Source organism: Myodes glareolus, chromosome 18 (genome assembly GCF_982192425.1).
Source record: "Myodes glareolus chromosome 18, mMyoGla1.1, whole genome shotgun sequence".
NCBI lineage: Eukaryota > Metazoa > Chordata > Mammalia > Rodentia > Cricetidae > Myodes > Myodes glareolus.
Genome location: NC_142043.1, coordinates 24,397,910 through 24,417,037, shown reverse-complemented (window position 1 = coordinate 24,417,037; position 19,128 = coordinate 24,397,910). Strand labels below are relative to the sequence as shown.

Genomic DNA, 19,128 nt, shown 5'->3' with positions numbered 1-19,128 from the left:
TCCTTCCAGGGGAAAACACAGTTTCATTTGAATGGGAGAACCTAAGCTGAAATGTTACTGCAAGGATGCCTGCTTTTCGCGAGCAGCTGAATTGGGAAGTTTTCTTTGGAGTCAGCTCACAAAAGTTGATGTATATTCCAAAGGACTCGCTCTCTGGCCTGAGCTGGCAACACAAACTTGGGAGTATCACTTTGAACTGATTGAGGAAATGTGAAAGATGCAAGACCGGAGCAGTCACAGGGGCTTGCACCGTGAATCCGGAGAGCTGGTGAACCCAGGCAGTGTGTCAATCTGATTACTTGCAAAGTGGTCCTGAGAGGCCACGTCAGGAAGCCCTGAAGGTAAAGTTTATGTTTTAGTGGAGCCCTCTGGTGGTCAGAAATGACTGAACCGTGGGATACCAGCCAAGCAGGGACATTCAAGGAGAGGGACTAGGAACCCTACAGGCGGCAGAGCTGGAAGGACTGGGCTACTTAAGCTCCCAAGATTCCATCTGAAGCCCCAGGTAGCAGATGCGGAGTTGCAGGATTTATTGTCTGCACTTGTGTGTTTCCACACACACTTGGTGTGCCTGACCAGTCCTTATTATCCCACCACTCTCCAGTTTGTAATATGGCTACTTCTCTGTGTCAGTTTGCTTTAAAAGTATGTACTTCCGTATTTTACAGGAGTTCACAATTATGTGTTGCCTCGGGTCTCCAATGATGGCTGGACTTGGTCATTTTGAACAGTATTAGGACTCTTTAAAACTCTGAGGCCTTTGAAGTTGCGCTGAGTGTATTCTGTATTATGAGATGGTCAGTAGCCTATGGTGACAGGGACTGAGGGTATGTATAGAAAGTGGTGTGTTTGATGAAGGGTAGCTTTGTGGTGACTTGTATCTGTCAACTTAGCATCAGCCAGAATCACCTCAGAGACAAATCTCTGGTCATGTCTGTGAGAAATTCTCTCGAGTCGATCATTTGGGTTACGAAGATGCACTCTGTCTGCCTGCTCCAATAAAAAGAGGAGAGGACGCTGAGCACAGTCGCCAGTCCCTGCGTGCTTCTTGATTGTGGATGTAATGTGACAGCTGCTTCTGAGTGCTGCTGCCACCCCTTCCCCTCTATGGTGGACTGTACGAAGCTGAGAATCCTCTGTTCCTTAAGGTACCTTTGCCTGGGCAGTGTGTTACAGCAACGAGACAAACAGCGACGTAAAAGTTTCCTGTTCTTCTTATTCTGCTCACATAAACTGACCACCTCAGTTTAAAAATACAAGCGTTCTAAGAGTGACCCAATAATCAGACATCGTGTTTCTCTATAATTAAAATGCAAAAAGAATGTTCTCTGTTCAATATTATTCATCAACTCATAAACTAGAGTCTTTTTTCTTATTATGACACTTACATTATCGGAGGAGTGCGGAGGCACATGTACAGGTCAGGGGACAATCTGGGGGAATCAGTTCACTCCTCCTGCTTCTGGATCCTGGGAGGTCATCAGGCAAGACAGCAAGCACCTTTCACCCAGAGATCCAACTCTCGGGCCCAGAAACTGAGTTTCCCATTTTGCAATCTGTCAGCAGGTTTTCTTTTGGCCTGAGATCTCAAATTAATTTTGCTAATTCTTCAGGCCTTGTGAAGTCAGAACGATAAGCGACAAATAGCATACAGAACTCTGCTGTGAAGGATGCCTAGGCAGATTAACAATGAAATCCCTGCACCGCATGAGAATTAACAGGCTTTAGACAGAAACATTTGTTTTGCCAGAGGAGAAATTTCATTAGAACAGTAGAGCATGATGAAGCAAGGCGCTCTTAATACTTGAAGGTCCCTAAACCAGTTTTAGCACATGAAGCAGGTTAACTGTCCGCAACTGCATTTCATCTGCATAGGTAAGACAGAGCAGCTGCAATCAGATTTACAGAGATTGCCACCTGCTGTTTGAAAAACATTTTACAGATCGGTTTGGAGAAAGGTTGCATATTTTACTTGTTACGTTTACTAGGTTTCATGATTTAAGACAGGTCAGTAGATTACTTCATATGACTAAAGGCAATTTTATATGATGGCGTATGTTTTGGTCTTAGCATTTCACTTCTCTCTCTTCAGTAAGGTGATTGGAAACCACTGGCAATGTACTTACAGATCTATAGCTCCCTAGTGAAACCTACTTCTCGAGTCAGCTAAATGATTTTTAAGATTAGTGCTTTTACAGTGACAAAAATATTCTCATTTACAACGTTGCTGTATCTTTTTTTGCTATAATTTAATGTACAATTTAATTTATAATGTACAATTTGCATTGTACATTAAAGCATATACCCAACTATTAATTTAGAAACTTTGCTCTATCTATCCACTAACACCTCATATGCAGTCATTTTATCAAACAGTGGTATTTGTGAGGATTTATTTTACAATTTTACACAATAGAACTGACTTATGCACTGAATTCTATGTCTTAGAATCACACTAACCCTGATTTCCTCATCACGCTCACTATTATTTCTTTTGTGAATAGTGGTCATAATCCCAGCCAAGATATTATTTCATATCTACCCATTGACAAAACATATTGGGAAAGTGTTCATATCACCTTAACATTTAGTAAGACATTTTTCTGTTTGTCAGTTGCAAAGCTTCAACAAGTATTTCTTTTCAAACAGTATTTTTCCCAGTATTATTTTTAATATTTTCATTCCTGATCTTTTTTCAGGGGAGGGGGGCAGTTCTGGGAAGAACAAGTATTTATGTTAATGTTTCACTTTGAATTTTGTTTGAATTCAAAAGCAGATTAATTAACCTCACCCAGAAACCCTCTGTTGTCAAAAAAGAGAAATATAATACATGCACATCTTTGTCTAGATAACTAATGGAAACTAATCATCTAGATTTAATCAAATGCTACTATATTATCTATAAGGCATATAAGAAATGCCCATCAAGATTAGGGTTTTTCTTTATGGGTAAATAGAGTAGGACAATGTTAAAACTGCATCATTGACCACCTACCCCCTCCCCACCCGCCCCAGTAAGATGTTTCATTGTTTTCCTAAGAAAGAACCATAGAGACCAAAACTTAAGAGTACTACTACTGGTTGGGAAATAGAATCACTCCAGGGGAGATAATTAAGTGTCCCCATTTTTAAATTGGTCAAGCTCACCAAATAATGATTTCATTTATCTCAGTCTCTTCGTGCATCCTCAGGCTCTGAGGGGTAAATGGTGAGATGGTAATAACTTCACTGGCTTTGCTTTCTATTGCAACAGGAAACATTCATTCGCATCTTTATTTCCCCCAATTTTTCTTGGTCACTCTTCCGAAATCACATATTACTGATGGACTGGGTAGACTTAAGTTTTTGGCTGCATGCGGACCATCTTACTAATGTCCATTGTTCTGGAGTCACTAATCGCTAACGTGGAATCTATCACTTCCAGAAAGGACTATTCTTGATCCACAAATAAAGTTTAAAGTTTTCTTCTTGGGAAAATAATTGATTTGTCTTCCATGCTGATTGAAGCTTGCTGGGTCACTGCCCTTAAGTTCCCTTCACGAGGGATTATTACTGGGAAGTGTTAATCAAGTAAACCCTTTTCCTGCATGTAGCTTTTATCCACAGTGTCTTTATTATAACAGCAGTAAGCAAGAACATTCCTTATGTGTCTCTTCCTGGGTTGTAGCATATCCTCCATGTTTCTTGTCATCCAGAGTGAGAAGCTACAATATGCATGTGCAGAATTTCAGTTCATGGTGTGACACTGGGGGAGGTGCCCTGTTCAGCTGTCTTACTTCTTTTCTCCTCAGGGGCCAGTAAATAGACTGATACATTGATAATCATATCCGTTAAAGCTATATGCGTAGATATTTTGTAGAGACAAGTGTAGGAAACTTAGCAAGTCATGCTGTTATTAATGGTATGTGCCCCGCCATGGGGAGGCTAGCTGTCATCATTTTCATAAACCCAAATATGTCAGTTCAAAGTGTTCATTTCCTTATCCAAAGAGAAAACTCCTAGAACCATTTACAGGCTGCCATGAATTGTGCCCTTTTACTTTAAGCTGCTTCGAGGGCATCACAGAGCCCCTGGACTGCAATTACAGGTTAGCTTTATCTCTTATCATCAACTATGCTGTGATCTGGTGAGCTCCTCATAAGGTGAAAGCAATTGTTTTAACTGAATGCATTTGGCTATCGTAAATAACAACAAATATTCTCACACCTGAGCGTTTACATAGTTATTCACCCAAAATCAGATACTGAGTTTAGTGCTGACAGTAGATGGCACTAGGTATTGACTTGTGTTTCTTCTTGTCAAGCACTTCAGGTATAGTTTAAAGAGCAGAACTGAAAATTAGGGGTTGAAGATAGCCTTTGGATGAAAGAAATTTTATTGCTTAATAAATAACCAAAATATTGTTGAGCCCTCCCCAAAGCACAAGTGTTTGATTGTTTTTACATAATCTACTCTATAGTTCTGGGGGGGAAATTGACTGAATAGTATGGACAGAATAAAGGAAGAAACCCAGAGGGCCAAAGGATGCGGGGTTTAAATTAGGTAGCACTGCCAGTCCTTTGCTCGAACCTGTTGCTATGGAGATAGCCAGTATAAAAATTCATCTTCTCAGATTGCTCATCAGAGATGACTTTGGGGAAACTCTCAGAGGTTATTCCAGGGTAGAAACTTAAAAATCAATTTGGTCTAATCGTTAATTAGCCACCTTGTTTGATTTAGAAATATTTGGCAACAACCTTAAATTGAGAAGAAAAGTAAAGAAACACGTATTACGACTTTTTTTTTTACTTCTTTCCATCTTAAATATTAGCATAGTAAAAGAAGTAAATTTTAGGACATGGCTAACAATTATCTTCAAGCAGAGCATCAAAGGACACTTAAAAGTTTTAATTAATGCATGCCGCTCTTTCGTTTCCATGCTCACCAAAGCACCAACCTCTCATAGTATGTTTGATATTTCTTTTGTTTATTGACTTCCTGTGTAGCCTGACGTGAGTGCCCACAGCCTCAGTGCCCATTCTTCTCCTTGCCGTTTCCTCCTCCTCACCAATAGCAAAGCTTTCGGGACACACCTGCAGGTCTGCCGTTTGTCTCCTGTCTCTCACAGATTCCCAGCGTGCTTTGCCTGCAGTCACCTACCAGGATCTATCCCAGGAGAGATTTTCTATCTGGCAAGCAACTCCTTTGTGTCATTTGAGGCGATTATTGGTCTGAGCAGTCATTTTCCTAGCGACAGATTCTCAGTCGTTTATTTCTTTCCGAGGTGGCCCTGTGCACTCCCATTGCCAACATCTGTTTGTAGTAGAGGAATATAAAAATAAAGTGAGGCATATGGAGACCAGGAAAGACTGGATTTTTTTTTTTTTTGGTATCTTCACACCTAAAATGGAACCAACAACGTGGTACGGAAATTGCTTCAATGTGATAAAACATTATAACTAAATATGATGATTAATAGCAGTTGATGAATTCTGTTGCTCTATCAATCATATGATATCATCTTTTCTGAACAGGTTTGTCTCATTAGTGTGGCCTATTTATGGCCTTATCATATGACTCACTTGGTTTAAAAACCTTGCATAGGTTCTCATTACTTGCCAAATTTAGTACATACCCTTAGAGTTCTGATATTCTATATCCCAATGCTAGCACCAATAGATTTGTTACATCCCTTCTCTCTACTCAACTGTAATATGTACTCTGTGTGTGTGTGTGTGTGTGTATAATAAAATGACACTTGTACAGACTGTTTTCTGGAGGCAATGGTACATGTTCTTTCTTCACTATAGTTTTTATTACTATCCATCTGGACCCCCTTAGTATCTTTGCCCCCTTTACTCTGAACATTGCTATGGAAGCCTCTTGGGAGTAAGTTCATTGGTGTGTCTTCTCCTTTCCACCATCTTATGAATGTATCGTTTTCATTGAATCCCTATAAAGTTAGCCCATGCTCCCATTCTTATATCTTATTAATAATCCATTTAATTGATTATATTAGCTTCAATTCTAACACATTTCATGTGTACGGTGTCTTTTCATCTGGACATCTCATACACTGTGTTGAGCCTTGCTGAGCATAATAGATCACTAGATATATATTTTATACCCTTAATTCCATAATGAAAGTAATGGTTACATTTTTACGTTTCATCTAAATAAACTAGGTGATGGTATTATAAACCATGATATTAATATCTACTTTATAATTTTTAAGTCTATCTGAATTTTGTTGATATCTTTAAGACTAATTCAATGCACCGCTAGCTTTAAAACAAAATTTGTAATTTTACTTTTCAGTTATAGTGTGTAGAATAATCTATCTTCTTTTATAAATAGATAAGCGATAGATATTAGGTAGAATACATACATTTCTACACTAAGCTATTCAGTTTTCCCAAATTTTAAGCCCACTTGTTCTTTCTGGCTAGAGAATCTCAAGGCAACTCACAGTAGTAACCTATCAGGCTGGCATTAATTCAGTGAATGCAAATAATGTTCTGAAAGAACTGAGTGTGCCTCTCACGAAGGAAGTGCGGCCAATGATCTAAATCTCAAGGAGTCTTGTCCACTTACTCCACTGCGAGACCAAGCATTATATTTCTTCATGTACATTTGGCAACATACAATCATAGAACATGACAAACAAATCCCAAATTCTTGGAAAGTTGTGGGACGCACCTCTTGACCAGCAAGCAGGGACGACCGCAAAATCGAGAATCCTTCCCAAATCACAACTTTATTGGAGCCACTTGGTTGGAGGGGGGATGGGGGACGAAAGAGGGACGAGAGAGAGAAGGAGCAGGGGAAGGCGAGAGGGAAAAGGTGAGAGAGAAAGAGCAGAAAGCCAGAGAGAGAAGCCCAAGCGGCAGCTGCTTTTCTAGGGTGGAGAGGCTCGGATACTGTCCTGATTGGTTAATACCATTCCGCTGGTGCCCAGGGCCTCGAGTTTGGCCAGGGGCAAGGTTAAGCAAAGGGTGCTCAGCCCCACCTGGCAACATCAAAGGATTTGTTTACCTCCAAGCTGCAGGACCACCTGTGCCATCTTATAATGGCGATTTCTTCAGGTGGCTCCTTACAGAAAATCATGTGTGTGTGCTCTCTTAGAACTTACAGAGTAGCTGAGAGCCATGCATGAGCATTACAGTTTTCTCTCTAATTAAATTTTCTAAGGAATTAAAACTAAAGACCATTTATCTAGTAGACTGAAATACACAATTTGCTTTGCAACATGTAATAAAATACTGTTCAGACACTATCCTGCACTAGGACAATACTGTACAGAGTCCAAAGGCAATCTATAACTGCAAGCAAATGAAGGGCTGAGGTTTTCTTTACTTCAAGACTCAAAAGTAATTTTTTTAAAGATAAAACATAATTCATTACCAGAACAATAAAATTTTTGGAGACAAAGTTAATACCCCGAATCATGGCCTAGCTCCTTAACTGACCATAGGTCACTAGCTCTTCCCTGGACAGCTTCAGGCTAAGTATTTTTTTTTACTTTTATTTTTTTGTTTAAAATGAAGTTCTCTTAAAAATTAGCAAGAGATTGGATGAATTTAAGTACATAATTTACTTAGAAGAGTCATTCATGGAGATACTGACATATATTGAAGACAAATAAATAGAATCTTCTAAAGAATGCAGTAATGACAACTGGGCTGGCGGGGTGTGCCTATAACTGCACCATCTCAGAGGTGAAGACAGACAGACTGGACGTTCCAAGTTCAAGGACTGGAAGTTCCAAGCTCAACTGGGCTACATACTCTGACCCTATTTTAAATGAACAAACAAAATACCACAGGGAACTTGATAAACTCCTTTCCTTCCAACCTGAGCAGAAGAATGAGTCGTACAGGGGAGTAAGCTCCTTGTGTGCAATCCAAGCTAGAAGCCCTGTGAGCTCAGAGACTGGCCTTTTCTCACCTCCTTCTTCTTCGGCACAAGGAATTCACAGAATAACAATGATTCATAGTTCCCCAGCAAGAAAAGTTGGAAACGTGGAGGTCATGTCTGGTTTGTGTGATTTTCTTCTTTTTTTCTGCATGCCAGCTCTGTAGTTTAGAATCAATATCCCTTTAATGCTGAAATTCTAGACTATGAGGGGAAAACTAATTTTCCACATCAAATTTATTTAAGCCTTGTATAATTTCTGCTATTTTTAAGAGAAGGTAAATCAGTTTGAATAGACAGATTAACAGCAAATCACTAGGTAATTGCTATCTTGTTTCAAGGGAGTGTGGTAACTACAGACTTGGACAGTTGTGTCTTGCAAATGAATTTTTATCTTGGCAATAAGGGTACCAAGCAGTGGATCTGGCAGCTGATGTGCAGTTGGTATTGCAGTGTGTTGAGACATTAAAGTACAAGATCGCTTCAAGTACAAGATATTGCTGGGGAAAAAAAACTTTTATTTTTATACGTAGGCCACTCTAGTAGTTTCTAATTTACAAGATGAAGAGAGGTAGCATGCAACAGAAAGAAAAAATAAACAATCAAGCAAAAACAACAGAAAACAAAACAAAACAACAACAAAAAACAGAACTACGAACCATCAATTCAGCATTTCCTCCCAGGCATGGGTGTGGTTTCCAGACACCAACTAAAATTTTAAATTACTATTTGAGATAGTAATTATCATTCCTCTTATCATTCCTCTGGCTCTTATAATCTTTCTTCCCCTCTTATGCAATGTTCCCTGAGGTGGGGGCTTAGATTTGGGAGTTGTATTGTAGATGTGCCCTGTGAAACTGGGCTCTATAATCCTGCACTCTGTTTGCCTATGGTTTTGTGTAATTGCCTCTTTCTGTTGCAGCTCCTTTTGGATAACACTTGCACACGCTCAGGTATCTCAAGTACAAATTGCTGTCATCCTCTCCTCCCCAGGGCATTTTCTGTCACATACTGGAGCTCAGGATGTAGCACCGTGGACAGTTCTCTTTGAAATCTGTCTTCATTTTTTATTGCGGAAGCATCCTTGACTTTTCCGTCCATTCAGCCACGGGACTGAGCAGCCTCCTTCCTAAGTAGATTTGGAACCGATCCACTTCCTATTACCACCTGCTGTGATTCTTGTTGTCGACTTCAGTTACATGATGGAGATCACCCCAGGCATCTTGGAGTAATTTCCTTCACTCTGTTCTCCAAACTTCAAGTATAACACTTAAAATATAATAAATTCCCCGTGTTTAAAATAAATCCATCAAGACAGGTATATGAATCACTGTTCCATGATGACCTCATCCTCGATGTGTCCTCCTCCTGCATTCAGTGACCTCTACTCATACCTAACTGTTGACTCTGTCTACTTAGACACTACCTTTGGGTGCCCTCGTTAGCTTTAACTCTGAACTTGACACAGTCAAGAGTCCCCAGAGGAGGGAATCCCAAGCGAGGGATTACTCAGATCAGATTGGCTTGTGGGCGCGACTGCAGGGGACTTTTCTGATTGTAAATTGAAATAAGACAAAGCAGCCCTCTGTGGACCGCACCACTGCTGCAGAGATGGTCTTGGGCTCTGTAAGAAAGCTATCTATACATTTGCTGAGCATGTGCGTCGGACATCTAGCAGCGTTGCTCCATGATTTATGTCTTGGAATTCTAGCTTGAGTCCCTACTCTGACTTCTCTCAGTGATGGAAGCATAAACCACATAAATCCTTTCCTTCCTTAAGCTACTTTCTGTCAAGATATTTTATCCGGACTATAGATAGGACACTAGAATGCTGTCATATCCTCTTCCTGAGTCTTCCAGTAAGTGGTTTGTTTGCTGAATGAAAGAATTCCAGAAGTACCACTAAGGTGGGAAAATGATTTGATATTAACAGTCTCTATGGCTCTTTTGATTTTGGTGTGAGCACAGATAGATATATTTCTTAATGGATTAAAATATAATCATCAAAGAATACCAAGACATCTTTGATGAGAAATTAGTTTTGATGTTATTAATAAAACTGGAAATGCTGGACTCTGCCCTCTTACATTTTAATCAATGGTGGACTGAGTATCTGTCTCAGTAAATACAAATGATCCAAGACTTCAACAATTCACAGTGCAGCACAGCAGAACATCAGTGGGAGCAGGGGCTGTCCCAGGTGTTTGACTGGTTCTTGGGCAATAACTCCTCATGCTGATTGCCTTGCCCAGCCTGAATGCAGGGGGAGGTGTATGGCAGCTTGATGTGCCATGCTTTGCTGAGGCCTGCCCCTTTCTGAACAAATAAGGAGAAGAGATGGGTTGAGGGGGGTTGGAGGGGTGGCGGAAGGATGGAGTGGGAGGAGAGAAGAGAGGAGAGACTGGCTGGGATGTTAAATCAAAACAAAACAGAACAGAAATCCTGTTGACCTCCCTTGGCTTAAAAACTGCTATTATTTTTTTACTTGTTCGCTTTTTCGGGGTATAGGTTATTGCTAGGCAAGTCAGTAATTGAGTATTGTGGATTCACCAAGAAATAGTATGCAAGTGACCATCTTTATCCTATTTAGAATATGTGCAACTCACAGTAGGATGTCCTAGCCAGGAGTCCACAGGCTCTTAGTCAACTGTAGACCCTAAGTCAATACCTGGCACCCTGGAAACCTTTAGACTACAATTAAATATAATAGAGTTGCTAGCCTCTCTTTCTGCTCCTAAGTGGAATGAATATGGTCATATCATATTCCACACTAAATACACACATGCATGCATGCACAAATGCACATACACACATACACAGAAAACATCATCTATATTTTAATAAGTCACCATCAATATCTGTAATCCTAGAAACTCACACTATTGAAAAATAGATCTAGCCAGAACAGACAAATGAATGAGTTAGAAAAAAATTAGTATACCAGGATGATAGAAAAGTGCTTTGGGAGATGGAAAAGCAGAGGTAGGGACAGGTATTTGAAGGAGTCATTCAGAGGGTGAGATTTGAGTTAGGATAGATAAATGGTGGTGATATGACCCTTGCAGGTATCCGAGGACAAGGAGGAGGGACAGTTAAGCTAGGAGCAACATTGAATAAACCGTGATGTGAGAACCTGACTGGAGTACTGGACAAGACCACAGTCAGGAGGTCAATAGAGAATGGAGAGCGTTGAAGTTAATCCTAGGTGCAGGGATTTTATCACAGCCCACTTTAAACAATAAATATTGTATTCTCTTGAAAATGAGCTATTCTGTTTTCATCTAAACAGTGTGTCTTTTAAAAGTATTAAGTAGTGACACCTATTTCCCAGCTGATCGTTGCTATGGCTACCCACCTTGATTTTGAACATTAGTTTTTGTTACAGACCCAAAAGTAAAACAATTGTCCCTCTTAGCCCACCACTGCCATCTAGTGGTTAATACATGCAATGAACACACATTCTGACCACAGTGGACAGCAGGGGATGCGGCAGGGAAGGGCAGGGAAGGGATGTATGTGTCTTTCCCACAATATTACTTAACAAAAAGGCTTTCTAAGACCATTGCAAGGACACGAAGTCTCTCACTGTACAAAATTTTTCTGGTATTGGTTTATATACAGTGAAAATCAGAAAATAGTAGACAGTATGGCAATAGATTTGAGGAAATTTATTTCCAAGGTCCTCAGTGCAGCTGAAGAAAATGTGAAATGAAAAGCACTGAAAACAAGAGACATGTGATGTGAAAAGTGAAAGCTAATAACTAAAAACATAGTGCTTTCAGTCCACTGTGAGAGATGCTGAGTTTATATAGCCAGTGGCTGAGGCACTGAGAGAGGCTTTGTGGAGAAATGAACACTTAAGCACAATGGAAATATGTTTTATTTTAAGTGCAACGTTTGTAGTTTTAAGAAGAGATTAAAGGAAAGTTAGACTAAAGCCAAGAGGCCCAGAGCAGTCCTCATGATGCCAAGGAGGTGGAAGGGAAGACTCCTAAGAAGTGGCTGTAGGAGGCAGAGGGCTTCCAAGCATACCGAGAAGGTGGAGCAGCTCGGTTCAGTAGATGAAAGAGGTAAGGAAGCTTCAGAAAGAGAATAGCAAAGTCAGGTTTTAATAAAGATGCCTAGTGTGCTACACCCCTAGCTCCGTCCTCTGAGGGAGAGTACTGACGGACAGATGATGCCAACAGGTCGCCGTTGAGATACCCAAGCACATCTAGTTGTTATCACAGCTCAGGTGGTATATTCAAACGAAGCTCAGGAAAGAAACCTGAGCTAGAGAAAAGAGATCCGTATTACTTTTTTTCTCCTTTTATATGCTACCTAGATTAACCTTGGATTCCAAATTGCCTATGTTCATCTATCCAAAAGGAAAAGTGCGATTTACATTTACCAGAGAGATTATTTGAAGTCAGATATATAGAGGATAGAGAAGGATGAGTGGGGGATATTTGGGTATGAACATTAATTCCCTGAAGCTAATGCACTGGAAAGTAAATTAGAGCCATTATAGATTAAAGTTGCCCTGGGCATCCTTTCATCATAGTAAGCACACTTACCTTTGTCCTGTCAAGCCTGCAGAGCCATAGGAGAGGTTCAAGCAGTGAGTTGGCATCTCTGACATAGTTCCTCAGCCCAGACAGCAGGAATCCTCCTTGACCCGATGTCCTCTTTGCTGCTCAAATCATTTAGTTACCTCCTGAGTTTGCTTTTGTGGCTCCAATTGTTTCGCTCTGGAGTCCAGCCATCGTTTCCTAAAGTCATCATAGCGCTATTGCTTTAGCTTCCCGGAAGGTCTTTGCCATCTAGTCTACATGAAAGCAAATTCATCTTAAGGTGGAAAACTTAATCCTATCATCCTCTGCCTGAATACTTGCACCCCCATAACCTACAGTGTTGCCCTGTCCTCTCCCACCATTGCCCAGCGTTTGTCCCACTGACATTTATGGTGTTTGCATGCCTGGAGTGCTTAATGTACCTCACAGTGACCATTTCAATCAAATGTCATTTCTTTCAGAAAGCCCCCAAACCCTTTCAGATTCTTCAGATTTTAGATTAAAGTGGGATTTTCTATTTACTGTATGAAATGTTTTCCCAAATTTGTAGTTCATTTTGTCCTCAGCTTTCTCCCCTAGACTGAAAGAACCATGAAGCCGTCCGCTCTCCTTCTGCACTATTAGTTCTCTTTAGCACAGGCTAGACACAAATCAATGAGCTTGGTTTCCTAGCTCAACAGAATAAGTCCTTCGATAAATGGCCGAAGTCGAGAGGAAGATTAATGGTGGGGGTAGGATGTCCAGATGTTAACCTAATGTTTTCAGTTATGGGGAAAAGTATGATATGTCGTTAGTACAGGGAGAAGAAATAAATAGTGACAAGCGTGGAGGTGAGTCTTGAGAATCAGCAAATTGGTTTTGTTGTTGTTGTTATTGTTTGTTTTACTTTTGATAAGCAAGTAAAAGACAGACTCAGCACCTTGATCGGGAGGGGCTGGAACTGGGTGTGGTGGTGCATGCCTTTACTAACAGCATTAGGAAAGCAGAGACACACAGATCGTTGCAAGTTCAAAGTGGTCTACTTTTCCTTCCTGGTGGGGTGACCTCCTCTTAGAAGACAAAAATTTGGGTCTTTGTGGCCAGCAGGTGGGAAACTTGTAGAGGCAGCAGGAGACAGATGCATGTGATTTTCATGAGTTGGGGGCCTAGATGAGGCAGCGATTAAAGTCTCACAGCTTGCTTCTGGAGGTGAGGAGCTATGGCTACTTACCAGTTTTTGCTGCTGAAAGTGATATCCCAGCTGTTAATTGAGCTCCGTGAGGAATAAAACATGCAGAAAGATTGTTTCACCTTACCTAAGTTTGACATTTTGGGGGTGTTCCTTTGTGTGCATGATACACATTCATTCTTTGTATCCCCCCATTACCACTCCTTTTTTAAGAATAAAACCCATTTTTGAGTCCCAGGAAAGACCCCTGACTCTGTGCAACATGTCCTTGTATAACAGGTGGTGTTTCTAAGGGGTCAGAAAGACATAGTTTTAATCCTGATGGGGTGAGGTCAGGATACCCTGGCTAGATGACTCTTTTTCCAGTTAGTGACCCCCATGTACATTTATTTTCTCATCTAGAGTTAACATACAATAAATGGAATGTTTGAATTCAGAAAAATACACGTTTATTTGCCTCTTCAACTTTATTTTCCCGTGTGGTATATTGGAATAGTGTGCAACTCTAATTCATAGTTGGGGAAATAAAATGGATCCAGGGATTCTATATAAGATTCTACATAAGGCTTATGACTGCTAAAAGACTACACTTGTTACTAATTTTGAAATTATCTAAAGAGAGCTTTGCACATAAAATTGATGATCATGCAGAGAGAATTCAGAAGATGGATACAGGAAAACGCCACGAGTCATTGGTGGATGCTAGAGAGAAAGTAGCTAAGATCCTGGAGAAAGTAATTCCCAGGAGAAGGAATAAATCCCAGTCTCCAGAGCTGTGGGAGAGGCTCAGGAAGTTCAGACTGAGATAAGCCTGGTAACACAGCATTGGTAAGATGGAGAAGACGCCATCCAGGCACAGGCTAATGAAAGAAAAATCAGCCACCAAGTTTTCCACGATGCCAAGGCCTTCTAGAATGAAAACAATAGCATGTGTGTTTCAATAAGATTCTAGAAAAATGCATATACACTATCTCAGAGGCAGAAGAATACGAATGATTTAAGTAACCAAGAAGGTATTCGGAAAGGCCAAAGAAACTGAGGATGCATTAGGACTCTAGGATCTCAACTTTACTGAATCCTCCACCATGCCTAGAGCCACAGGGCACCCTCTTCTTTGTAGCTTTGGTGCCTCCTCTGTAAAGGAGATAGAAGAGAGGTGACCTGTGCTGACATATGCCGTTCTGAGACATCACTCTTTGAGAGGAAAACACAGCTTAAAGAGCTAATGTGTGCAACTACATTTTTCATCAACTAAATATAGAAATGTAAAATAGGTTCATGAATTCTGAAGTAGAAAGTACAATGTTTGGTGAATCTCACTATTTCATGATTCATAATACAGACACAGAAGGTTGTACTTTGGATGCATGTAACAACAATTACTGGAAAAAGAGACCATAAATTTAAAAAAAAAAACAACAAGGAAAGATATGAGATGGAGGGTTAGATGGAAAAAAGGGATAGAAGAAAAGATGTAACTATATTATAACCTCAAAAAATAAAAGAAGTAATTGAAAGAATAATTCATTTGTGGATATATTATTTTTATTTTTCTGTCTCTTTTTCTTTTCTCTTTCTCTTTTGTTTTGTTTGTAGTTTTTTTTGTTTTTCGAGACAGGGTTTTTCTGAGTAATAGCCCTAGTTGTCCTGGAACTAGATCTGTAGACAAGGTTGGCTTTGAACTCACAGAGATGCACCTGCCCCTGCCTTCCAAGTGCTCGGATTAAAGGTGTGCATCACCACTGCCTAGTTCTTTTTCTGTTTCTTTGCTCTGTAAATAAATTGAGATTTAAAAAGCAGTAGGGCATAAAGATCAAATTAATATGCTTTCATAAAATAAACCATGACTACCTTGGCTATTCCTGAATGAAAAAATAAAATATTTCTTGGGCTGTGGATATAGCTCAGTGGTAGAACAGCTGCTTAGTATTGCTAGACTTATATATGTGTATGTGTGTGTGTGTGCGTGCGCACGCGTGCTAGACTTATATACGTGTGTGCATATTTCTCAGTGTCATTAACAATTTCAAAACAACTGGTGTGTTGAAAAATTAACATCTTTAGGTTCAATGAAGTTTGTAAGATTTTTCACTGATATTCTTAAATGTGTCCATTTATTTGAAAACCCCATTGACTCTTCAATTAAAACATGTACGTAAGAAGGTATAAAGAACCCGTGAGGGTTTAGAGACTGTTAAATGAGACCTGGTGGTTTCTTTATAACCACGTCTCTAACATGTCAGTAAGTTCTATTATTTATGGACAGGAAAGAACTCTGCATTTAGATGAGTTTGACAAATGCTTTGTACCAACATTTGAGAGCATAAACTCAGCTGACATTCATAAGTCTATGTCTTCAATTCCAGCACCTTATGAAATATGCCCAGAGGATTATCTGATATCGATGGTGTGGAAAAGAACTCCTGCAGGAGACCTGGCATTCAATCAATGTCCTCTGAATGCCACAGGTACAGTGAGAGGACCCATCCAACCCCAATAATGTTTATAGCCCTGAACTGCATGCTGTTTGCTTAGTAAGTTGTGTCTCTGTCCTTGCTCTATAAATAAGTCTGTCCAATAAGCAGTTGATGGAACGCTTTTAGGAAAATGCTTTGTAAATGGAGTCGAAGAAGAGATTTCAAAAATGTTGCTGATGCGTTTCCTCCTCACTATGACTCACGAATTACAAAAATATTCCAAACAATTTCATGTGCATGTTTCCTAAAGCAAGAAAGAAAATGCATAAACCCAGCTTGTAGTCTGCCTCCCAATGCTATGCCTTCCAGTATCCTGCAATAAAGCTTCTCTCTGTTCTTTGTGACACGCAGGCACCACTAGCAGACGCTGCTCACTCAGTCTTCATGGCGTGGCCTTCTGGGAACAGCCGAGCTTTGCAAGATGCATATCCAATGAGTACAGACACTTGCAGCATTCAGTAGGTGCAAAGCCAGCTTTAGTACTTGCTCTGTTTATTTTTTCCTAATGATCAGAATGTGAGAATTTAACCTTCTGTTGTATAATCAAATCAGTAAAAAATCTCTGAAGAAATGCCCCAAGGAAAAAGGGATGTGATAGTAAGCTGATTTCTGTGACTCTGAGCTAAACTGTTTTGTTCCTTGAGCTTGGGTTTTTATAGATCCTGGCAATTTAAGTGAAAATATTCCTCGTGTGAGGGAAGAAAGACCGGAGCAAAATCATTCTCTGTTTCACATGTAAAATTTCAACTGTGTATCAGGATTGATTCAAGTCTTCATTAAATGCTGCACTATTGTTTCACAACCTGTACATCTGTTAATTAAATGTCTTTTACTTTTCAGTAACTGGAGAATGACAAGGCTGTGTTACTTAGATATCAAATTTCTCATGTAGTTTAAAATATAAAGAACATGATGGTTTGTTGCACCACAGAAACTTAATTAATCACAAAAGATTATATGGCAAAATTTTCCAAAAATGGCCCTCTCCCCCCAGATACCATTGAAATATTCAAGAATGTAATATTCAAGATAGTATTCACGTTCCTGTATTTCCAGAATCTTATGAAATATGGCCAGAGGATTGCCGTTATTCAGAGGCTGCTGTCATTTCTGCCTGGCAGACATGAAGTCCTCCACACAAAGGCTAGGTGAACACTGTGGAAAATAGAAAGGAAAAAACCAGAAACCCAACACAGTGATGTTAAGAGGCCCCATGCTCTCCTGGGCTTATGTTTGCTTTTCATGTTCTCGCTGTCAATCAAAAACCACATAGTGAAAATTTTCGTGCTTGTGTGAAAATAATAGCTTAGGTAATAACTGCACCAACTAAGTAGAATTAGTACTTATTCAATTACCAGAAAAACAAAAGACTAATTTTAGAAAATCTAAAACCAAATGCAGTCACATATCAAATTGGTACTTATCAGTAATATAATTGATAATAATTTCAACACATATAGTCTTATTTCTTTCATTGTATATACAAATGTGTGTTTATATGTATACATAAATGAATTATTGGATATATGGGGCTTTATTTTATTATAAATATACATTCATATGTTACATAAATATGTACTAGCAAAATACAATTTTTTATACTTTCGACATAACAAGATAAATGTCAATTCTGTTGCTGATTTGTTATATAAAGGTATTAGATAGCATTTAGTGTAGAAATTTTTAAATGTAGACTGTGTTCATGTATATATAAATATACACGTATGCATTTATACATAATAGAAAGATATTATATATACCTTGATTTTCACACGAAATATAAGGAATAATCTGTAAAATTATTATATTCTAATAAGATCTATCACTGATTCAGATAATTGTATTTCAGAACTATAAACTGATGTAACTTAGTAAAAGCAGTGTGAGCAAGATAGATACCATGTAACAGAGCTCAGGTGGAGGGGTGTTTTATTGAGGGAAAGTGAAGGGGAAAAGGGAGAAGGGAGAAAGAGAACTATGGGAGGTACACAGGGCCCTTTTAAAGTCGAATGTAGTGAACATGCACAGGAGGGGCTCTTTGTGGCTACAGTTGAGGACATAAACTCCTAGATCAGGCCAGTACAAATGCCTGAATACTAACATTAATAACATAATTTTATGTGATTTTTCCCTAGTGTTAGATAGCCTACTTTATTTGAATTGGATTTTTTTATTTATTTTCATTTGTGTATCTTGGTTTTATTTTGTTTTGTTTGGTAATATTGAGGATTGCTTTGAGGGCTTCATATATTTTCGGCAAATATTTGCCAAAGCACTATATCACCAACTTCTTTTCTTCTTTAACGTAAGTATATCTGTATACAATTTATACAGTTCCTATCGTTTTAGTGAATAGAACAGTTGCAGGGATTAAATAAATGATAAGCCAATCCTTGCAAGTTAGTTAAGAATAATTATCACCTTTTCGTAGAAAGTTTTGCTCTCCGTGTTTAACTTTTGTGTTAAACAAAGAATGAGTTTATGTTCTTGAGTATAGGTTGTGTAATAATAGAGTGTAGATGCACTCTATGAAAGAGAAGAAATAAAATTCAAATTGTGAATTCTGTAAGAACTGCACATTAAAAAAAAGTTAATATCAATTGTTGGGAATATGCCCCTGATAAGAGAACATCAACTGTGGGTAATCCCTTCTTAGTTAATATGGGAAGTGAAGATCTTCAAGATGCAATTGACTTATGTGAGGCAAAGAACAAGAGTTACATCCCAGGTACTATTGTTCCAAGGCCCATATTCTCTAATTAAAGCCACATAACCTACTGAGCTATCGACTAGACATCATCTGATCTAGGCTACAGTGTTGTGTGCAGCACGTCATCAAGATAGTTGTATGATCACATTCGAGTCTTAGCTTGTTTTTTTACTGACTAGAAGAAGAAGCATCTTTTTAGTCTTTTGAGGTGTGTGGGAAGGGAGAATTGATGAAATACTTTATATTTCCTATTTGCAACTTATTATGAAGTCACACAAATATCGTGAATTAATATCTTTGTTGAAAGAAAACTCAAACTGAGTTTAA

At 39.1% G+C, this 19,128-nt stretch overlaps 1 protein-coding gene across 4 annotated transcripts in view; it reads left to right on the top strand.

The window, feature by feature from the left end:
* Positions 1 to 19,128, top strand: part of Adgrb3 (adhesion G protein-coupled receptor B3) — a 729,857-nt gene that overhangs the window by 299,376 nt on the left and 411,353 nt on the right. For all 4 annotated transcript variants that reach the window (XM_085679475.2, XM_085679474.2, XM_085679476.2 and 1 more), the window contains 2 exons: positions 15,981 to 16,082; positions 16,443 to 16,549. In XM_085679475.2, coding sequence (XP_085535601.1) covers positions 15,981 to 16,082; positions 16,443 to 16,549 — 209 coding nt within the window. The remainder of the gene's footprint in view (positions 1 to 15,980; positions 16,083 to 16,442; positions 16,550 to 19,128) is intronic.